The following is a 23,513-nucleotide window of genomic DNA, read 5'->3' on the forward strand; positions in this document are numbered from 1 at the left end:
TAAGACCCTGAGTGCTTAATTTTTGGGGGTTATTTATTGTCATGAAGTATTTTTTAGAAGTGATTACTTGGAATTTTTGTGGGTTTAAATGGTAGAATTATTATTTTGAAAAAATTCTGCATTTTTATTGTCTTGGCATTTACTATCTCTCTGCTTCCTGTTTTCTATCCCTGATTTCTCATCTTTTCTTAGAAAAACTTGCATTGGAGCATTTACTTAAAACTTGGACAGAAAGATCAACAAGCTCTGTATAACATATCTAAATATTTTTCCACTTGGAATTTTACTTTCTAGTAACCTTTATTTCCCCTATCTCAATCTCTTTTGATATTGTATATAATATGTTGTGATATTATATATTGAATTCTCCATCTAGATTTCCAAAGGAAGATTGTGGAGGAATATTTACCAGAAATGCAGAGCACACTGGAGCCTGTCATTGTGTCAGATGATGCCTCTTTCAAGTCCCCAGATAATGAGGTGGCTGATAAAATGCCTGGAATGGAGGAGTGCCCAAGCATCAGTTGCACTGGAGGTGATGCTGCTGTCTTGGAAAGGGAATTGAGTTCGTTGCCCTCGGATCGGGATGCAGCAGCTGTTGGCACCAGCAGCAGTGGGGCCCCAGCAGAAGGACAGCAGCAGTGTGGAGGGACAGACTCCTCTGCCAATGCCTGCTCTGAAAGGAAGGCAGAAGGCTCCACAAAGCCAGAACATCTACCCAGTGAAGAACTTGAACGACGTGATCCAAAAACTAACCAGACAGAACAATCATTAATGGAAATATTACAGGACTTAAGGGAGGAATCTGACTTTGTGAAGAAATCAGGGGATAAAATCTATTCAGAAAGCCCTTATGACACAGACTGCACAAAGAAGCTTATTTCCACAATACATCAGACTTCCTCACAGGAGGATTTGCTAAAGGAAATAGAGTCTGAACTGTTATCCACAGATTTTTCGAAGGAGCCAAAGCTCCCTAATGGTGTGCAGAAGGGTGAACATGCCTTGGCTGTGTTTGAAAAATGTGTACAAGATAAATACCTGCAGCAAGAACAAACTATTACAAAGTGAGTATTTGAGTATCTGCATCATAGTTTGGAGGTTTGTGCTGAACAATTTTGGCTGTGTGTTGTATGCACCTGCGTGCAACATTTTAGTGTGAAGCAAATTGTCTCAGGTTGGTATTAGGATAGTTAATGAGCTTTTTAAATTTGTTTTTTCAGCAAGGAATCATTTTTACTTGTGGTATGTACTTGTAAATAAAAGTGTGTGCTTAGATGTCTGAATTCTTGCAGGATTTGGCAGGAGCTGAATAGCCAACTGTGTCATTGAAGAGCTTGCCAATGTCTAGAATTACTTAAATACTGCAGCAGTAATGGTGATTTAAAAATAGTCCAGGATTCATTCAGTCCATATGTGTCTGCGGAGAAATGAAATCTTTGAAAGTACTAACTCTCACAATGGGCATTTCATTTATGTTTAAAATTGCTTGTTTCTTTTTCAAGTAGTATTCAATCTTCTGTCATCATCCAGAAAAGTTGTTAATCAGATGAGAGTATTGTTTGAGTTGGAAGTGTTGTGCAAATAGTAGTTTATCTATACACATTTTATAGACGGACTTCTGAAATGCATGGCTTCTGAGTGTTGCTATAATGAACTGGGCTTAGTAGTTGTACCAGGCAGTATTCAACAAGACTATTTCTGTTCATCAAAAGCCAGTTCATTGCTTGATTTCATGATTCCTTACTTGGTGTTTAATACTTTGTTGTCTCTTTAGAAATGTTTTTTTGCTAACAGAATGTAGCCTCTAACTTAATATTTATTCCTTTTTGCAGAGCTGGGAATGAGTGTCCTACTTTTCATATAAGACTCTCCAATACCATGCTATAGGAGGACATCGAAGGAAGGGAAATCAGATAGAGGGAGAGAGTTCCAGTAGAGAAAGTATTTCCTTGCGCTTCCCCAGTTAACCTCTGACAGAAACCATCCATGTGAGGAAAGGCAGTTGATGACAGGAAAGCTGGAGAATGCACAGTTAGACATTCAGATGTTATAGAGGAGGAGTAGGAATCTGAAGTGGTGGGTGTGTAGAGAGGGGTAATTCCAGGAGATCATGAGCTAAAGAGTTTTACTTCAGTGGGGTTTTTTTTGACCAATTACTTCCTTAGAGACAAGTGTTTTTATATATGTTTATGTTATATATACGTACAGAAGGCTTTGTGAAAAAACATGTCTCTTCTTTTTGGCCGGCTGCAATCAGCTGACACTTGGGGACTCACCTCAAGAGTGTGAAACTGCTGCTGTACATTTTGTGTTTGGTCCAAAGGGCATTCTGGGTTGTGTTTGTTTTGCCCCTTACTTTATGATCAGCAGAATTTCTTGTAGCGTCATTCTGGAAATAGCCCAGTTGTCTCCTGTGGTCTAAATAAATGCATGAGCAGCTGTGGCCTGAATTAAGAATTTGTAATCCTGGAATATTCATTAATAGATTAAAAAGCAGCTCACAAGTGCTAAGGTCTCTGTAACTGATGGTTTTGAATTCCTTGTAATTTAGGAGACTAGTTTGTTCTGAGATTCTTGTTTTCAGCAAAGGGGTGGGGAATAAAGGGATACTTAAATATCTTTTTCAGGTAAATGCACGCCTCCCACAAATTCATGCAATTAGTGGCCTAAATACCCACTATGTAATAGTGTGTGCAAACATGTAAATACATTTGAGACTGTTTATTCAGCAGTTCTGATAATGTTCTAAACTTCTGAGTTTTATGCTAGAATGTTAAACTAGGTCTGAGTTGGCTTCAAGCAGCTGAACTGGAACTATTGCTAAAAATTGAACTTTATAAGGAGCATGAGCACGGATACTTGTTACCTACTTAGGACTTAAAAAATCAGGATTCTGTTTCTTTCCAGGTTCTGAACTTCCATGGGTACTCTGAGAAATCCATGAAATTCATAAAATCTCCATGTTTTCAGACAAATGACTGGTGATACTGAGTGGAAGTTACTGTCTTCCAGTATCTTAAAATTACTAACATTTAGTTTTGTAGTTTCGTAGGGTTACCAAATGTCCCACGTCATTATGGACCACAGCAACCCTAAAATGCTGGAAACAGGCAGTTTCCTCACAAGGAGGTTGCTGCTTGCTGTTTTGGAGTTAATTCCACATGCACAACATTATTATTTTTTTTTTTTTTTCTTCTAAGGCTTTCATAGATTTTTTTTAGGGTTTCTGGCTTCCAATAAAATTGCAGATTGAAGAGCAAAACTCATGTATCTCAAGATTGAAAACAAGCAACCAAAAAAACCCAGTACTGATATACCTTTGTTTTGTACCTTGTTTTAATTTTTTTTTTTTTTTTAACAGATTGATTAAAGAAAATAAAAAGCATCAGGAACTGATTTTGGAAATTTGCTCAGAAAAGGACAACTTGAAAGATGAATTGAAAAAACGAACAGAAACAGAAAAGCAGCACCTCAGCATTATTAAACAGGTAAAGATAACAAATCAGAAGTGCCGATTAGTATTTCACCTGTGTATAATGTCACTGTTATCACTGTTGAACAGGACATCATCCCTGGTAGCACAGAGAAGGTGGGGATGCCCATGCTTATTATCCTCAGCTTTTTAAGAGGCTAAATCTACTCTTGTATTCCAAGAAATTATTTAAAAGCCTTCAGTGAATTTGGATAAACCGATTTTCCGGATTCACGTCCCTGAAGTGTTCTGTATCTGGAAGTCTCTGCTGTGGCAGTAGCAGGTACTAAATACAGGCCTTTGCTCAGGGGCTTGTTAGAACCGCAGCAGGCCAAGGAGGACCATGGTGTGTGCAGGGTGTAGGCTGGTTGTAGTGTGGGAGGAAAAGATTTCACAGCAGGTGTCACTGCTTGTCTCTTATCAGCTCTCTGCTGATGTCCCTGCAGCTGCCTGGCCAGCTGTATAAACTGATTACAGGTTATACTTGGAAATTCCTCAAGAGAAACATTTGAAATACTAATTTCTGTTTGTCCAAGTGCTGGTGACTATGCTGGTTGTCAGGTTTCTTTGTTGGTGTCTGCATCACACAGAAATCTGTTCACAGAGCAGGGTGTCAGGCTTGAAGTGTTCTAGGGGAATATATTCCTGTAATATATTCATATATTCATGGTTGATTTCAGAGAATATTTGAAAATCAATGATGTGATTGAAAATTGGTTATTTTTAGGCTACAAATTGGAATTGCTTGTGCCTGAATAAACCAGTATGAGCAACTCCCTCGTTTTTTCTTGTCTGCATTTCCATGGTAGCTCAGTCATGAGTCATGTATGATTTCATGAAGTTTTATCATGCAGCAATTGCTTTATTCCATTCTGAAAAAAAGTATTTGTGAGGGTGTTTGTGATACTACATGCTTGCAAGTGATTTTAGAAAATATTCTTTTGGACTGTAGTAGTTTTATATGGCTGTTGATAGCATCTGGAGCTGGAAGAGACATTGCAGTGGAGCATTTTCATTTCTTCATTTGTAATATTTGATTGTTGGAATTTCTGTATTAGTGCTTTATAATAACTTCTATGTAAATGAAAGCTTGACTGCACTCAAGGCTCTAAAGAAACTGTACCTGCCTGCTTGTACATGTGAAGCTTTTTCTCTGGAAAATGATGCATTTGCAGAGCTGAACAGAGTGTGGTCAAGTCATGGTGTGGTAACAAAAGCAAATTAAGTGGTTCTTGCCTCCTTCACAGCAGCTTGGGATTGCACAGATTTTACAGTACCTATCCTGAGATCCTGCCCCTTGTCCCCCAAAGCAAACAAAACCCCCTAACCTGGGTGAGTTGGCTTTCCCCTGGGACAGGAGGAGAGTCACGAAGCACAGTTTGAAAAACGTTTGGGCAGTGTCACAGCCTTTGCAGCCACCACGCTGCTCCTGCTGGACTTGGCAGGGAGCACACTCCGGGAAGTGTTCCAGTTAACACTGGGGATTATTCTTCAGCTGGATCAGGTCACTCGCTTGGTTCACTAGGTGGCTAAAAAAAGTGCCAGCACGATGACTAAGCTCATCTTTATTTGCTGAGTGATTTTTCAATGAATTAATTGCCAGTCCAATTCAGTATGGATGCACGGCTGCTTTGCTGGCATGGTGAAGGATATGGCACAAGGGTAGGAACAAAAGGGGTGGAAGGTGAAGCAACCTCAGATAGCAGCCAGCTCTGCTCTGGCAGCTCAGCATTTGCTGTCAGTCTGGTTTTTTTGTAGTAAATTACTGTGCCTTGTGTTGTACTTAATTTGAAGCATCTTCACTCTCACTGAAGATGAGAACCGACATCTTTCATGCTTTTACTAGTCATGCAAGGCTAGATGTTGATATGGGTGGTTGCAACTTGACAAGTGTAAAATACAGGTAAATATCTGTTCAAGCATCTAATTTTGTGTGAAATATGCCTGCCTGCATAAAACACGATCAAAGAGTTATTTTCCTAATAATTATATCATGATGTTGTATTTTAGCTGGAAGCAAGAATAGAAGAGCTTAATAAAGAAGTGAAAGCTAGCAAAGACAGACTTGTAACTCAAGATGCAGCAGCCAAAAATACTATTCAGCAGTTGCATAAAGAGATGGCCTTTCGAATGGAACAGGTAATATGGAAAAACTTAAACTATTGAACATCTCTATTATTGAACAAACTTGGTTCTTGTAGGAAACATGTTGGATCACTATGTAAGACAAAATTCTCCAAAATTGGAACTCCTTGTGTGCAGTTATATAGGCGTTTTTGGTAACTGTCAGCAGTGAATTTCCAAATAGCTGTTAACACTTCGGAGTGCCTGATAACTCTAATAAAAAATCCCTATTTTTATATGTACTGAATTCATCCATCAAGGAAATCTCATTTTCTTTACCTGTAAGCTGAACTTGATTCAAAGGGAGCTAAAAGATGGCAATAGCTTTTTTCAGACAGGCTGTCAGAAAATCAATATTTTTCTCAATTCCAGCACAAAGCTCTTATTTTGTCTTTATGTATTACTGAAATCTGGGATTTTCTTTTTCCTTTTCAGTATTGTATTATGCCAAGTATTTTTTCTGTTGCATGTATTCTAAAGCTCAGTGTCTGATTTTACTTTTTTTTTTTCTAATTTGAAGCAGAACTTGTTAGTGCTGGGGTGGAGGGAATCTGTAAAAGTAAGCCCCTGAAAGGGAGCCAGCTGAAAATTAAGCCACTGGATAATGCTTGTGCAGTTGGCATGTGGATGAAGGAAGACAGAGTACCAGTACTGAGTATTTGCAAAATCATTTTGTTCCTAAACTTTATACTTCTTTTCCTCTAAACAAGAAATTTCTAATGTGTTGTTAACTCATTTGAAATGTTCAGTGTGATGATGCAACTGCTTAGATACATATTTACTGTTAGAAGTAATTTCAGTCCTTAAGAGGGATTGAATGTTAGTCTTTGTCAAACTGGAGCTTTTGAGTCCTGCCTTGTTATGGGGCTCTACTGCAATGCTAAAAATATCACTGTGATATTGATTCATTGTTGATATTTTTCAAGGCAAACAAGAAGTGTGAGGAGGCTCGCCATGAGAAGGAGACGATGGTGATGAAATACGTCCGAGGGGAGAAGGAGTCACTTGACCTCCGAAAGGAAAAGGAGGTCCTGGAGAGGAGACTGAGAGATGCAAACAAAGAAATAGAAAAGCTCACAAATAAAATCAAACAACTTTCTCAGGAAAAAGGAAGATTGCACCAGCTCTATGAAACTAAGGTACTCCAAGTACTGCTGTGTGACTCGATCAAAAGCACTGTCAGAACAACCTTATCACTTGTTTGCTGTTGTGCTTGGTAAAAGAAGCCTGTTCTCATTTAGCTTTTGCTGCACAGCTGTGAAAGTGTCTTTCTTCCAAGGGAGGGGGAAAAAGTTACTCAGTTCTCATTGCAATCTTCTTGAAGTTCTTTTTTATATTTCCCTCAGTATTAGTTTATGAAACATTAGGAATTTTTTTTTGGTGAAATTGAGAAGACAGTTGCAGATGTCTAGATTCTGAAGTAATTTCTAGCTTCGGTTTTTTATTTAAAGACTGCAATGGTGTTAAATTATTGCGGCCTTTTTTTGTTGTTTCTCAATGTTTTCATTCTGTATTTCCTCTTTTGTACTACTAAAAATTGATAAAAAGCAATAGAATAATGGAATTTTTCATCCAAAATTTTGCCACTTGTTTTTAGAAAACAGTAAGAGATTATTATAAAATGATCCAAGTCTTTTTGTATTGTTCTTCGCAGCTGTGCTTTACAATTCTATTTCATGCGGAAGATCCAAAAATTAATAATTCACTAGAAACTACCCTTCTGAAGCAAAAATCACCTCTGTGGTGCTTTGTCTTTTCACAGATATGCAAAATTACAATATACTAACAGTAATGCAACCTTACCTTGCTATTCAAACCACAACACTAATGGGTTTTTTTTTCCACTGGATTAAAACATTATTGGGCATTCTGAAATGTGTGCATGATTTTGCAAAACCCAGACATTAGGGAAAAAAAACAACTTGATAACTGGACGAGAGTTTTGTTGTTGTAGAAACACTGGATCATTTAATTCTATAAAAATCTTATGAAATTTTCTCAGGATGGTGAAGCCACTCGACTCAACAAAGAAATAGAAAAATTGAAAGAAGAAATCAATTCTCATGTTATCAAAGTAAAATGGGCTCAGAACAAATTGAAAACAGAACTGGATTCACACAAGGTGGGTGAAGCGGTGCTGATATCATGACATGAAAATAGAGTGATGTAGTTTTCACAATATTTACTTTTTATGTACAGTTTCTAATGTGTTTGTTTAATTTGAATACTTGCAGCAAAAGTCAGAATAGTGCTCTCAAATAGTGAGACTGAAATGGAAATGTTGAAAGGATGTGAAGGGAGGATGTACTGGGGGATTCTCTTTAATTTGGTCATCAAATTTTAATTTGTTGCAAAGTTTGTTTTTTGGGGAGTTATTTGTTTTAAATGACTGTTATCTTAGTTTTTAAGTGGTAGAATTAAACCTCCTATCTGAAAATGTGCATGGCATATGAAGAAGAGATCCTTTTGTTGTGCTTTCAGTGTTGGGTCAAATGGAATTACATAAATTAACAGCTGAATGGAAGCAAGGGGGAAAATAGTGTTGGACTTTTTGTTTTGTGAATTCTTTTCAGACTGAAAATGAAGTTTTATTAAGAGAAATGTGCTTTTCAGATGAAGTTAAGTAAATGGGTATTACTAGGTTTAACCCATTCTTTTAATTACTGTTTTTGTAGGAGACCAAAGATCGCCTCAAAGATGCAATGACAAAATTAACTGAAGCAAAAGAAGAAGGAGATCAGATAAGGAGAAACTGTCAAGAAATGATAAAATCCTATCAAGTAGGCACATTTTCTCAAGATCTCAAATTATTGTTTAGTGCCTGAGTCTTCTTTTTAATTTCTTTCTAGCTTGAGCTGTAGCAGGGAAGAATTATCCTGTGCAAGCTCCAAAGCTGAGATGAATAGTGACTGGTTTTTTACTTTACTGAAAAGTTGTTAAATAAAAGGGAAAATGTTTATCTTGATTGGCATGCAGCATGGGGGTCTTTCCTGGCATGGTCAGGATTATCAGAGATGTACTTACAGGAAAGGCTCAGTGATGTGAAAAGCTGTCTGTGCACTCATAGAATAGAAAGGAAAACATAAAACTCATATTTCTTCAATTCCTTTAGGAGTCAGAAGAAGTTAAATCAAATGAATTGGATGCAAAATTCCGAGTAACTAGAGGAGAACTAGAGAAACAAATTCAGGAGAAGTCTGATCACCTGGAGGTAAATACGTGGTTAAGAATTCCATGAGATTATAATTTTGAGAATCTTATTTTAAGATGCTTATAGTTATGCCAGAATCTTTGGGGTTTGCCTTTTTTTGTTGTCTAACACTAAATCCCAGGTGTCTGCCCCCCAGCATTGCTTTTTTGGAGGATCTCTTCAGGTACTACCTTGGATTCACTTTTTAAAAACAAAGTTAGGGGAAAATATGATATAGTGAAGGTGAAAGTCTTGCTTTTCTTCTCAGTTCTTCCAAGAATAAAGAAGTTTTGGGGTTTTGCTTTCCTTTCTGAAGAAGTTAACCAAGCCTTTGGGGTACCTGTTCTGCATCAAGCCCTCTCAGCTGTTGTGGTGGCCTGTATTGGCCTAGATTTTTTTTTTTTTTTGAGGTGCCACTGTGCATTTAGTTTTCTCAATGAACTTTTTACCCTCTAAAAAGGTGCATCATGCAAAAATAAAAGAACTGGAAGACTTGAAGAGAACATTTAAGGAAGGCATGGATGAGCTTCGAACACTGAGAACAAAGGTAAGGTGTGCTGATGGGAGTGGGGCTGAACACACAGTACTGAGTTTTTGGAACAAGAATACATTCCATTCCTAATTGTACTTTTACTTTTTTGGGAATAGACAGTGGGGTTAGAGATTGGCTGGCATGAGACTAGAAAGGACGCCCAGTTGTTCACTCTGGATAGCCTTTTTTAGGGAGTATGAGCTGATCTGTAACACAACAGTGTTTTGCTTCATGGTGTGCTCCTCATTTGGCTGAAATGTTGAGAAACATTTTAAATTTGTGATCCTGCAAATATTTTCGATTTTCTAAATTTAGTGGAAGTAAAATACTTGTGTGCTTCTCCTACCTGTGAAATGAGTTTTGAGTCTGGTAAGGAGGTTGTGCTGTCCATAACTTGTGGGCAGTCTATGGAATAGCATGCCAGTCCCTCTCTCCAGAGCAGCTCAATAGCCCTGGGGAAAAAGGGAGGAAGGCATAGTAAGGGGTTGCCTTGGTAACTGGGGAAACATCATATCTGGGAACCCTGATTAATTGGGCTGATAAGTTTGAGCCTTTGGACAAAACAAGCATTAAGCACACTTGTTCAATTTCTTGTTTGTTTTTCTGACTCAATTTGATCTGAAATACTTTGGGATATTGTTCTAAGTTGGTTGGAATCACTGTAAAATTAGCACATGAGCTTTGTACAACAGTCTAGACATATGGTCAGAATAATTTAGCTCTGAAGTTTGTGAAACTAAATAGTTTCTGGTTTCATTCTTTTTTTCCATTTAGGTAAAGTGTCTAGAGGATGAGCGCTTAAGAACAGAAGATGAGCTATCCAAGTATAAAGAAATAATAAATAGACAGAAAAGTGAAATTCAGAATTTGCTGGACAGAGTCAAAACTGTAGATCAGCTGCAAGATCAACATCAGAGGTACAGCTGTGCACTTTGACTAATGATTTAAAAGATTATCTGAGATCTATTTGTTTTATTGAAGTTATTTATGCTTTAAATGTATTGTAATTTGAAGAATGCCTGTCCTGATTTAAATCAGTGTTGCTAATACTGAAGATAACCTTGGTGGCCTCTTACAAAACAAGGGGATTGAGATTGATAATTCTAATTTAGTGTCTGTCATTATTAGAATAACAAGTGCCTGATTTCCAGCATACTCTACAGGAAATTACCTTCTAGGTGTCTGCTCAGTGCTTGTTTTATTGAAAGATGGAGGGGAGCAATTAAACTGGAAAGATAAATTGCTTTAAAACTGTGATGGATGAATGCAAGTACTTAATGAAAAGAATTTTACTTACTTGACAGATGCTGTATTGCAACAGTATGGGGCACTTTTCTTTCTAATGGACTGGAATTCATTCTGCAGTGTCAAAGTTTGCTCATTTGAGAATGTGAGGGAAATAATCTCAGGGGAGGGCTGGGCTCGTGTATGATCCAGGAGTGTCTGAGCATGGTCCTGTGTCTGTGTGGTACATATGGACTGGGATATACAAATGCTGGCCACTCTGCTGGTTCCAGTGGTGTTGCATAAATGGAGCTAGATAAATGTCAGATAGGCAGAACCACCCATGTGTCTGTCCCTCTCACGCTGGTAAACAGTTCTTATTTTTCATTGAGAAGTATTTCTGTAATTATAGTCCTTCTTCAGGGTTTACCAAATCAACCACTTTCCATTTGCTGTGTGCTGGTCACCCGAATTGTCATGGTGTCTTTCCAGGGAAACTGCTGTGGGCTAGAAACTACTGGAGCCTACACCTGCATCAGTAACAGTTCTTTTTCACTTGGAATCTTGCCAAATGAATTAAAGTGACTGTGATCAGAGTGTGAAACTACAAATGTGTGTTTCCACCCTCTCAGTAGTTGAGACATGCTTAAGTGTGTCTCTCATTCGTATTCAATTTGGATTTTTTTTCAGTATCCTTCCCATGCAACACTTATTATCCCTACATTAAATTTCATATTGTCTTTTATTTCAATTTCAAGGCAGACATCCTGAAATGTATAAAGGCTGTGTTACAAAGGGAACATTCAGCTATCTTTGTTCACTGGAGAAATATGATTTTAGGTTGAATGCTGGAAAGAAATTAATGTGTGATCTGGATACTTACCACCTCCAGTGTTCCTTGGTCTCCTTCATTTGTAAATTTTTAAGGATAAGCTAGACATCTCTTTTAGAATGGTCTAAACTTTTAATTTTGTCTGATCCAACCCTGTCTGCTAGTCAGAGATTTCTTCTGTAATGAAGCAAGGTATTTGAAAATGTAAAATACAAGCATACCCTTCTGGCACAGGTTTTTAAATGGGAACTATAGATGAGATACTTTGCAGCACAAGTGATTGGGTCTTGGCTCTTCTTGGAGAAACATATCATTGCAGGATTGTTGATTTAAAGTGAATTGATCCTCCTCATAATTACAGTGTCTGTCAGGAAATTAAATGAGATGTGTGCTCTTGCTTTGTGTAATTTTAATTTTGTTTTGAAATTTGAATATACACACTCCCTGTGAGAAGGGTGAGTTTTTTTCTGATGTTAGAAAGTAAAGTTTTAGAAGAGGTGTATAAAATCCTGTGATTGTAGAATTAATGAACTAATATTGCAAGTGCAAATAAGAGGGATGTTTTTAGTCTGTAACATTTTTAACAGCTATTAAATTTTGGAATTAATTTCCAACACTTTCTGTAGAACGTTGATAACTGAAGATGCAGCATTTTTCACTCAGATTGGATGTGATAGATCAAAAGTCTCCTAATGGGAGTCTTTCAGTAGAAATAAAAACTTGTTTTGTAGAGGGGAAGGACTTATTTTTGGGGGGAGGAGTAGGGGAGTAAGACTGGGTCTTTGATTCAGAGCTGCAGGGCTTGGATAAGGATGTGTCAGGAATTGCCACACTGCTGTCCTAGGGAAATCCAAACTGGAGTATTTCCCTGTTTCTTAAAGATAAGGCCTCTTACAGATTGGCCGCCTTTGTTGGGTTTACAAACCTTCCTCTTACCTACCAGGTCTGGATTTGAGAGTTTTGTTTGTACCCTGATCTGAAGGTCATATGGAGAAGTTGAATATGGAGGGATGGCCTTCCTTGAGGAGCTAATGCCTGAGTCCTTTACAGGATGCAGAAATCTGTTGTTTCAGCACTGCAGCATGTTGTGAAACGAAGTGGAAACTCCCTTGACATTTAAAATGACTAACAGATACCCCAGGGTCATTAATTGTTCCCCTGCCTTATTTGGATTTGACCTGAATGCTTTTATTGCAATGAAGCTACATATCTTTAGGCTCAGGTTATCACTAATGAGATACAATTGTTTTGACAGAGATGAACAAGAAATCAATGCTTTAAAGGAAGAAATAGACGGTTTCAATTCTCTGGTTGCTGATCTTCAGAGGGACATTGAAGGTAGTCGGAAAAGAGAATCTGAGCTATTGATATTCACTGAGAAATTAACCAGTAAGAATGCACAGCTTCAGTCTGAAAACAATTCCTTACAGAGCCAGTTGGATAAGCTTTCTTACAGTGAAAGAGAGCTGCAGAATCAGCTGGACTGTGTTCAACAGACTAAAGATGATCTGGTGAGTACAGTGGGCAGCTTGTTTTTGCTCTAGTAAGATGTCTGATGCAGATAAACATGTAGCACATGAATACCACCTTGTATCTTCACTTACCTGTCTGTAATTTCTCCTTGAATTTGCCGTTAGTAGCAGTGGGATGTGAACACCTCATATTCCCAAGCTGAAAGAAGTCCTGAGGCACACTGCAACTGGAATGAGGAAGTGTCACTGTGTTGCTCTTTCTGGCTTTTTGGGGGCAGAGAGTTGTTCTCTCTGCAGCTGTAATTGAAACAGACAAAAGGTTCTAATTTGCCTGTGAAATTCATTACTGTAAACTGTTCCTCAGGTCCTGTTTGTACTATGAGATAAATGTAGTTTTTAATAAACTTAGTGAGTCATGGAAAGTAGTGTGGCTTTGTACTGTATCATGTAGATATTTTGGAGGTAGTTGAGGAATCTTACTACTCATGTGAAGTGCTGGTGTTCAGCCTAAATAATAAATGTAAAGTGTTAATGATTCCCAGGTGAAAAGTGCATTTAGGGATGTTGAGCATGCACTATGGTTGGGCTAGAATTTTTTTGTGTGTGACTGAAAATAAAATCCCTATTTCAGGCCGTCAGGTTACAGAAGGAGGAGGATCAGCGGAAGTCAGAGGTTGAGACCCTGCAGGCTCAGCTGGCCTCAGAGCAGGAAGAAGTGTCAGCACTGAGGACCCAGGTGGATGAGCTGAAGGATGACCTGGCTACCCAGAAGCGCAAGCACGCAGCAAACCTGAAAGACCTCACAAAACAACTTCAGCTAGGTGGAGATTCTTTTCACTTGAGTCAGCCCCATCTCGGAGCCCTTCAGTGTCTGGTAGACACTCAGGTCCTGTCGGTGTGTGCTCACTGCTTGAATGTCACCCTGCAGGCTCTCCCTGTCCCTGAAGACAAGGAGAGTGAGCAAGTTAGACCTTGTGGAAACTGCAGTTACAGGCCTTTGTGTTAATTTGCAGTCTAAAATATAACTTTTGAACTGGGCTTAGACATAAAATGAATTATTTATTTCCAAAGAGCTTAGTCTTTGTTATGATGTATCTGACTACTGAAATGTCACTGTAGGTATATGTAGATCCTGATCTGTGTAGGAGTGTATTCAGAAGTTGCCAGAAGTTTCCTATTTGCTGACTGTATCAGGAATTGCTGGTGACAGTTATTTTTTTAGTACATTAAACAGAGCACTTCAGTTTTTAAAGCTGGATATGGAGACACTGATGACTAATTTTGTCTACAAATAGAAGTCATCAAATACCCAACAATGCATAAGCTCTGAATGCAAATAGATTTGAAGATAATGAAATGTGTTTGAAATAAGAGATCCTGTTGCACTGTGCAAGACAAGTTCCATGTCCCTTTTTGTGCATATAAGAACAGCTGTGTGCTTTCCCTCTTGATCCCTAGTGAGTGAGTGGTGCTTCTGGCATAAGTACTGCTGTAGTGATACACTTACAAGATGCTGGAATAGAGTTGCCGATATCAGTGGTAATTTACATGGCAGACCTAATCAAAAGTAAAATCGAATTGAGGCCTTACTGGTCCCAGTTAATCCTATATATGACATTACACCTTCAGCTGGAAATTACAGCACTGTGTAGGGATCATGGTGAGTGTTACATCCAGGCACTTCATGGCTGGGGCCAGAGAGAGGTAGGAAGCTGTTTGGGTTTTATTTTTCGTTACTGCCATTGTCTTTCAGTTGTCATATCATGTTAAATTAGTGCAGGTGATTAAAGGTTCTGTATGTTGGGTAACACTGTAATTTTTAGTTCCTACTCTGCTCTTGGTAATCATAATTTTGTTAATACTTTCAGCACGAAGGAAATTGGATCAGATGGAAAATGGTAATTATGACAAAGAAGTCAGCAGCATGGGGAGCCGTTCCAGTTCATCAGGTAATGGAGCACATAGCAGGGCTGCCAAACAGCCCTTCAGTCTTAACAAGGTTGCCACAGTGTGCTTCCTCTTTATGTGGTTTGTGCATATGCAGTGTGTGGGCAGCCTCCCATTAGAGCTGACAAAATAGCCTCTAAGCAGCAAAATGCATTTGACTGACTGCAGTTGTAGGTGCCTGTTATGTGATTAAAGTGTAATGTTTATATATTTTGGTTCTTTTAAAATACCTGCCTTTTTTTATTCCATTGCTTTTATGTTTGGAGGAAGCTCAAGAGGACTCCAGTTTATAGAGGACCCTTTTACATGCTGCCAGAGGCAAAATAAAAATGAGCAGTGGCTTCCAACATTGTTTAATTGCCCTATTGACAGTTGCAACTGTGTAAATGAGAAATCAATTAGCATCATTAGAGACATCAATGGGTTTATGTAATATTCATTACTTTCTATCCAGTTAGAGCTAAAGGAGTGATCTTTGGCACTGAAAATAGCATGTTTCCTTCCTCAATATCTTCGGGTTTTAAGTTGAGTTGGTTCTGTCCAGGTGTCCTGTAATCTCCCTGTGTGAGATAGACAAATGCTTCGGAAAAACAGCAGAATGTATAGAAAATACTGCGAGCTCTAAGGGATCAGTGCTGCAGTGTTTATATGTAGGGCTTTTGTGAGTCTATACAGTTTTCATAGTATTGTAATTTTAGTTTACTCCAAGACACACATTTAAAATCAGCTCAGTCCTGTGCCAGGTAAACGAACATGAAAGTGTTTAAGTGGGAATAAGCCTTCCTGAAGGGAGCACACTAACTCCAAAGGCAGTGCACCCACAGGAGGGGACTGCACCGGCTGTCCCAGCATGTCACGTATAAACACTGTAAGGATCCTTTAGAGAGAACCCCACTAACACAAAGGGAAACTGGCATCCTGGGTAAAGTATCCTCAGCTCCTGGCAGGTGGTGTGAGTGCATGCACTGCTCTGCTGGGGGCACTTCACCTCGTGTAAGATCTGAGGGAGTTTTTACAAAAGCTGATGTGTTGGCAGGGTCCCTGAACGCGCGGAGCAGCAACGAGGACCGGTCACCTGAGAACACTGGCTCTGCAGTGGCTGTGGACAGCTTCCCAGAGGTGGACAAGGCTGTCTTGGTTGAAAGAATACTGAGGCTGCAGAAGGCACATGCTCGAAAAAATGAGAAGATGGAGTTTATGGAGGATCACATTAAACAGCTGGTGGAGGAAATCAGGAAAAAAACAAAGTATGTTCTGTCTTCTGTTCAGGCAGGTTTTCAGTGTTGAGCTGATGCACTAGACAAGTATTCTGGATTTTATGTAAAGAAAAGTAATTGTCTAAATGAAAATGTTTAAAACAGTAAAAATACTGCAGTGACAGTAGACTTTGAAGATAGAATTAGTTTTGGGTTTTATTTCTTATCTTTTCCCAGCAGTTATAGTAATTGCCAGGTTTTTCTCTATTAGTACTATTACTGATTTTTTTCAGGAGGAATAAACTGGCACAAGTGGGTTTTTGGTAGCAAAATGGTCAGCAGGTGGCTGATTTGAGATGGACTGCTGCCACTGGCTAGCAAAAGAGTCCATTCTCTCCATGTGCTTAAAAGGGTGCTGATTGTGGGTTTTTTTGGAAGGAGAATCTGCAATATTCCAGATGGTACTCTGGTATATATATCAAACAAATGATGTATCTGAGCCAAAGGTGGTCAGTGAGACAATGTGTGAGACAAAATTCCACTTAAATAAAAATCTCATATTCCAGGAAAATGTGTGGAACTTCAGTGAGGAGGGTAAGAAATGCTGGCATAAAGCTGCTTCTGGAAGGTACACTTGCCTGTTAAGAACAGCCCCTTGCTTAATGAGTCCATGCATTTATGCCCAGCTGGTACCATTTCACAGAAAATGATTACAGCTTGGGAAGACTCTTGAGAAGTGACTTTGTAATTTTTTTCTCATGTGTAGAAAGCTTAAGATTCCATGTCTGGAGTCCTTCAGCAAAGAAAAGTAGACTTTTTACCAGAAAGATCTTTCTTGTCCCAGTAACTTTTCAGAATACTTTTAAATAAGTAAATGCTGCACATTGTAGTCTCTTGGTTTGCCAGCATTTCCTGTATCACTACTGGTATCCCAGGTTTTCCTCTGGCATAGAAATTGCAGGAGTAAACTTTTACTGCTTTTTTTTGGTAATACAGTACTGCTTGAAAGTAAAATTACTCATGTCAGGAATCTGAAGTTATTTCAGCATCACACTCTTCTCTGCCTTGCAATGCTATGATGTTGTTTTTTTATTTTTTTATCCTCCAGAATTATTCAGAGCTATATTTTGAGGGAAGAGGCTGGAACCCTCTCATCAGAGGCCTCTGACTTCAACAAAGTTCACTTGAGCAGGCGTGGTGGGATTATGGCATCTCTGTATACATCTCACCCTGCAGACAGTGGTCTCACCTTGGAACTCTCCTTAGAGATAAACAGAAAGCTTCAGGCTGTGTTAGAAGATACATTACTGAAGAATATTACGTTGAAAGTGAGTAGCTGTGCCAGTTCTTGTGCACATTCTTGTGGTTCTTAGATGCTCCCTTCACTGCATGCTGTGAAAGGCTTTTAAGAAGTCAGCTCATTGTGATTTGGTGCCACTGATAGCATTGAGGCTAACCGGGGAGTTTCGTGACATGATGCCATGTTCCTCCAGTTTGGTACCCTCAGAGTATGCTGCACTAATGGGCTGCTGCTTGAGATAAGACCTGGAGTGCCTGTGCCTTCAGCAGGGCAGGGTCTCTCCATGCTCTCCCCTGGGCATGTGGAACCAGGAGCATGGGCTCTGCCTGCCTGGCCCTCCTGAGCTGCTGGGGCAGCACCTCTGCTGCCACGGAGAGCTGGCAGGCTGGAAAATGGTGTGCAGGCTGCCAGCTGGGCTGCAGGGTTGTGCACAAGCTGGAGATCTCTTCCTGAAATCATCATTTCCCTTAAATGCTTAGGGGAACTAGCATTCTACCTTCTGGGCATCCTGTGGAGTACTGGTAACTGCAAAAAAGGACTTGCCAAGAGCTTTGAGTTTTTTATTGAAATGAGTTTGGTTTTTTTCTGACTCTAATAATTTGCATTTGTTCTGGATACTTGAAAGTATCAACCTGCTGACATAAACACTAATTTTGACTTATTAGTGCATTTTGTGCTGATGGATTAATTTCCCTGTATAACTTACCTTATCATTTTTTTCCCCCCCACAAAGGAAAACCTGCAAACTTTAGGAACAGAAATAGAACGGCTTATTAAACACAAGCATGAACTGGAACAGAGAATAAAGCAGACATAACTAAAACTTCTGGGGACTAACCAATGTGAAGATGCAGCAGAGGCAGGTGCTACAGACCACTGTGTTTTACATTCTGCCTGCCAGCACAAGCATCTGGGTTTTTGCAAAAGAAGCCTTTGGCCACACAGGCTCACTTGTGTGAGAGATCAACAGGGTTTGGCATCTGTGTGGTTCTGACGACCCAGTACCCCAGAGCCTGAGGTACTGCTGGAATTCACTGCACACTACGTTTATCTGAAACTTCTATTTGAATTACAGATGCTTTGCAGTGCAGACTGTTTGGAGTGAGTTGCCATGAGATTTTAATTTCTGCACTGTGTAATTAATCAGTCTCTTAATGATGGAGCTTGAAAAAAAAATAAAGCCAATTATGTCTTAGTTGCTATTGAACATATCCAGTGTTACTGAGCTTTAAGGGCTTTCAGATGTTTATTTCCTTTCTTGCATATTATTTCTGATCTTTGGGTTGATTAAGCATTTTTGACATGTGCACGGAATAATGCTTTATTACAGAAGTTTGGGTTTTAAGTGGTGGCCATGATATTGCATATTTTTTGCTTTAGATTAACATTCAACTGGTCAATTTCTTTATTCCAGAGGAGTGAAACAACAGTAAAACTAAGGAGAATTTGAAAGTGTTCTGATTCAGTTCTTGAGTTCATTTAGTTGAAAGCAATGTCAGTTCAGCAAATCTTGTAAACCCTTGATCCTTAGACATGTGGATCAAAAGAAGTTTGATACCAGATAATTGGTTAATAAAGTTCTCTGGGCTTCTGCATCACTAACAGCATTTAAGGAATTTAAGCTGCCCATTGTAAATCTATGTAAGTATATGCACACTTGATGATTGCATCTGTTTTCAAAGACAGGTGGAAGCTAATGAAACTTTCTCATTAGCTAGTGACTAGACTAACTAGTGACAATATTGGTAAGAAATAAGAAATAGATCTAAATGGGATTCTAATCCATTGTTGGGAAAGTGGCACAGAAATCTGTGCAACTCCCGGATTTTACTGTCGTGAAGAATTAATTGATCAAAGTAACTGAAAACTGTTGCTTAGTCCTTCAGTGGCTGAGAGGGTGATGGGGGAAGTGACAAAGTTTGGTTTAGTCACAACATCATGTTCACATTTGAATTCCAGGATAAGTAATATACAGGATCTGAAATATCTTTATTCCAGCAGTAAATGTGTAGTTTCTGTATCTATCACCTTTTGACCAAAATCAATTGATCAGATCACCATGTAAATACATACTTCAGGTTTTTATTAAATACTTGAACTTCCTATTGCCATGTAAAAAAGAGTCAATGTACATTTACAATAGCAATGCTTTAGCTACTTTAATCAAAAAGGGGAGTGTGGGGAGAATCCGTCTTACTGCAGGTACTGTTTGTGTTGTACACAAAACAAGGGACCTGAATTTGGCAGCACAGAGAAGGATAATTGATCAGACATCTGGGTGACTTAGGGGTGTGAACTCCATTTTTAGATGCCACTGAGTTGCCTGGGCTTTGTAATAAAACAAATTGAGCAAAAGAGCCTAATTTGGTTTGAATAGTTTGGTTCAAGACAGTGGGACTTCCTTGTTAGTGTAAAGGTAGGCATCTCTGACAGTCCTTGTTGGGATCAAGACCTGGTTTGTGGACCAGAAAGCTTCAAGAGTCTGGGATGGCAGGTCCCTTCAGTGTCAAGGGATTAAGTATTCCTTTGGAAAGGGAGAATGGGAGCAAATTGTTTAAAACTGGAGTAAGCATTATATAGAAACTGCAAGCCTTTAATCTGGGTGGGTTTTTATACATCTATTTTTCTAATTCCTGAGAGCAATGGTTATCTGAAACGTTAGGAAATTTGGGCCAGTCCAGTCATGGGACTACTTCTGCTTTACTGTTGTTTAAGTGCTGTGAAGAGGAAAATACCTGGCTCTGCTGAAACAGATTTGTCACAGCTTCCAGGAAGCGAACAGACAGTTGCTCATGACTGAGCTAGGATCTTCTGCTGAGAGAAAGTACTTTAGAACAATTTGCATGCTAAAACATAGCTTAGCTCTTGTATGTTTGTGCTTTCATGCTTTAATGTACCAGATCTCTGGATGTTTTCAGGCATTCAGCTGAATGACTCCAGTATTTTAGGTACCATGTTAATACTGTAATCTTTTAATGTATGTTCTCCAGGTGTACAGTGTGAATGAAGGAGGGGTGTGGTGCAGATGGAATCAGTGCAATGGCTTTGTGGAAATTCTTATTTCTTTTTGGTGTGGTTGTTTCTCCTTTTAAGTTGAGAAACCTAGTTAGCTGTCCTCCTGCCCTGCTGGAAATGCTGCCTGCTCTTTGTAGCACTAATAACTTCTCAGACTTTTTTTTCCCTTGGTTATGGAGACACACAAAGCAGCCAAAATACCACTTTGTTTGTTGTGCACGGTGTTTTCATGGACCAAAGCTGTCATTCACAGGGGTTATTTTAAACGTATCTTAGAGATGGAAAACACACTCTGGCTTGGACATTGGCCAGTGACTCTCCAGTCACCCTGGGGTGTGATGAGTACCTGATGGGGTCAGCCAGCAACTTGGCACAAGGATGTTCCTCCTTTTTGAGAGGCAGTGATGTATCAGCCATAAAATCCTGCTGGCCCCGTTTCCTTGGGGTGGCTTGTCAGGAGTGTGCTGCTGTTGGTGCAGGACTGAGAGCACTTTCTATGGGAAGGTTTTTCTGTGGGGTGGCTCACACAGGTGAGCACCAGCTGGTGCAGCGTGGGTGCGAGGCTTGTGTCATGATCTCATCCCACTTACCCTTGTTTTGGAAATTGTATTATGAACCTGAAATTGAAAACTGTCCTCAGATAAACTGAATTTTAGAGACAAATAGGTAAATTCATAAACTAATCGTGAAGGCAGCCTGGAGCATGTAGCTAACATGCCTGTCACTGAAATTCAGTGTCCGTTAGATGTGTAATTGCCACAGGCTGCTTTTGAAAATTCCAAGCTTGTGGCTGGTTGTGTCTTACAAGCTTAAACATCTGTTTCTTAAATACTCAGGGTGCTCTTTTGATTTAAACATCGCACAGACAGATGTTAGAGGCCCTACAAGAAAGCTGCCTATGCTTTTCCACCCTCTGTAAAATCCAGCACTGTCATTGTCAGAAGCCAGGCCCTCTGACCTGAAGAATACCATTTTATGCTATAGAAATCACTGGCTTGCTGCCATACAGACTTGTGCAATATTTTTAATTATAGTATCCAGAAAACTGGAGATTGATTTCTTCCTTGAACATTTTCTCATTATCTTCACTTGTTGCTGGCAACACCTCTAGTATCTCTCTTATAATATTTTTAATTGCAATGTTTTGGTTCATAACTGAAAAAGAAAAAAATTAAAAACTATATGTCTGGCTTCCAGTGCATCAAGTATAAAGCTGAGTGTCCACATGCTGCAGAGACCTGAATCTAGGCAGAGGTCCAGAGGGCAAGGCCTGTCCCATGGGACCCTCACCCTTCCTGTGCCAGTCACTGTGACGTGATCACCAGCAGCGGGTGGCACAAGGAATCAGGTCCACCCTGTCTCACCTGTCCAGGGACAGGTGCCTGTGTTGCAGAGGGAGCTGGGTGGTATTTAGAGCTTTTCCAAGATGGATGGGTGTTTCCTTCCCATTTTCGTGTTCTAACTGAAACTGTTGATTCTTCCAATCTATGTGTGTAAGTCCTATACACAGAATGTCTGTTGATTTAATTTTGTAGATACCTGTTTCTGTATAAAGTTTTCGAAGGTATTGCTATACCTTGTGTACATACTGTACTTTGAAATAATAAACATACAAATGTATGAAAGCCTGGCTCGGGTCTGGTTTATCGCACTGTTTGCTGCTGCCCGGCTCCAGTTGTGCTGGCAGCTCTCAGCGCGGGGTGGCAGCAGGGTCTGCTGGGTGCTCATCCCTGGCGAATGGGAACTCTTGGTGCCTGTAAACACTCGGCTGGAAGCAGCTGGACTGTCTGCAGACTGTTCTGGCCCCCACCAAGACTCTTCTTGTTGCCCTCGAGTGCCTCTTGCTGTCGGCAGGGGCTCCGAGCGGTGCTGCGGGGTTCTGCCCCTCCGTGCTGGCCGCCGGCCCCTGCTCGCCTATTGCAGCCGGTTAACAGGAGGTGGCAGTGCCTCTTCTCCGGTACTGCCGCGGGGAGGAACAGCGCAGCCAGCCGAAACACCTCTCCCACTCTGTTCATCCCTGGCGAATTGCGGTGGACAGGCGAGAGCTGTGCTGCAGATCAGGACTGCAGTGCCTGCAAGTGCCCTCGGTGCTTTTCCCTCCCATGACGTGAATTTTGGGAATCCCACAATCCCAGCAGCAAGGACCGGTTCCTTGGCTGCAGCTCCACGTTTGCTCCTCTGATTTATTTATTTATTCTCTTGTAGAGATCTAACAGAGTTTGGTTTTTAGCCATAATAGTATTATTTCATAAAAATAGTAAGTGATCTTTCTGGTTGCTGGCAGTGCTTACATTAAAAACCCAGGAATGGGATTGATATGGGTTGTCCTGCCCTTGCAGGGAGACAGAAGAAGGCAAAAAGAATACTGTGAAGGTGATAATTTATGGAGTTTATTTTAGTATCTCCCAGAATACCTTAAATGAGAGAATGAGGTGTTCTGTCTTTTGCTGAAATTTAATGGCAAACAACCGCAAGCTTCCCAGGACCAGGCCAAGGGCTCCCAGTGATTTTTTCTGGCTACAGTTACCTGCAGGACTCTATGCTGAAATTGTTTCACACCTCAGTTTCACAGAACAGTTTTTCTTCCAGCTTTTCCACTCATAGCAGGTACAGTTGCTGGTGACAGATGTGACCAAAAATCAAGGTTTATTTGTGCTTCCTAAGTATTTAACACTGCTGCTTGGAAACAGCCTGAAGCTAAGCTTCCTCAAATGCTAATTTTGGCTTTGGTGCTATTTGCAAGTTGGCCGTTTGGCAAACAGCTTCCCACCCCTGGTTTTGGGTCTGAGTGTGAGCCTGACCCAGCTGAGCTCTGTGTGCAGAGGAAGGGTTCTCATGGCATATGTTAAGTGCCCAGTGCTGAAGGAAGCCAGGCTGATACTGCAGCTACTCTGTGATAAATATCTAACCAAATGCTAGCAGTTCTCTTCTCTGGCTGATTGTGAATGAGGAAATCATCACTGCTATTTCTCTCTCTCTCTCTCTCTCTCTCTGTTTTATTTTAAGGGGATTTTTAATAGCGAGCTCTGCTGGAGGTTTTGTTGTTGCGGTTGTTTTTAGGCTATTTTGCATCAAACCACAGTGGGTCTGTGCCAGATTTTGTGAGATTTTTACATGCATAAATGTAACTGTTGCAGTAGCAGAGTGCTGCTGAGCAAGTTGTTCTCATCTAAGGTGTATAAATATGCTGTTAGATGTGTTTGTTG

The 23,513-nt window shown here is 39.9% G+C and overlaps 1 protein-coding gene across 3 annotated transcripts in view; it reads left to right on the top strand.

The window, feature by feature from the left end:
* Window positions 1-21,927, top strand: part of CCDC186 (coiled-coil domain containing 186) — a 35,740-nt gene extending 13,813 nt beyond the window's left edge. For 2 of the 3 annotated variants that reach the window (XM_066190895.1, XM_066190896.1), the window contains exons 2-16: window positions 377-1,067; window positions 3,365-3,491; window positions 5,486-5,614; window positions 6,526-6,738; window positions 7,602-7,721; window positions 8,275-8,379; window positions 8,712-8,810; window positions 9,250-9,336; window positions 10,096-10,238; window positions 12,633-12,888; window positions 13,481-13,670; window positions 14,718-14,798; window positions 15,833-16,043; window positions 17,101-17,320; window positions 18,026-21,927. In XM_066190895.1, the coding sequence (XP_066046992.1) occupies window positions 415-1,067; window positions 3,365-3,491; window positions 5,486-5,614; window positions 6,526-6,738; window positions 7,602-7,721; window positions 8,275-8,379; window positions 8,712-8,810; window positions 9,250-9,336; window positions 10,096-10,238; window positions 12,633-12,888; window positions 13,481-13,670; window positions 14,718-14,798; window positions 15,833-16,043; window positions 17,101-17,320; window positions 18,026-18,109 (2,718 nt within the window). In that variant the 5' untranslated portion in view covers window positions 377-414 and the 3' untranslated portion in view covers window positions 18,110-21,927. Of the gene's footprint in view, window positions 1-376; window positions 1,068-3,364; window positions 3,492-5,485; window positions 5,615-6,525; window positions 6,739-7,601; window positions 7,722-8,274; window positions 8,380-8,711; window positions 8,811-9,249; window positions 9,337-10,095; window positions 10,239-12,632; window positions 12,889-13,480; window positions 13,745-14,717; window positions 14,799-15,832; window positions 16,044-17,100; window positions 17,321-18,025 lie in introns of those variants that run through there. The other variant, XM_066190897.1, reaches the window with a different exon arrangement.
* The last annotated feature ends 1,586 nt before the right edge of the window (window positions 21,928-23,513 follow it).

This window comes from Chamaea fasciata, unplaced genomic scaffold (genome assembly GCF_029207755.1).
Source record: "Chamaea fasciata isolate MVZ Bird 193981 ecotype frontalis unplaced genomic scaffold, bChaFas1.0.hap1 SCAF_9, whole genome shotgun sequence".
Classification (NCBI taxonomy): Eukaryota; Metazoa; Chordata; class Aves; order Passeriformes; family Sylviidae; genus Chamaea; species Chamaea fasciata.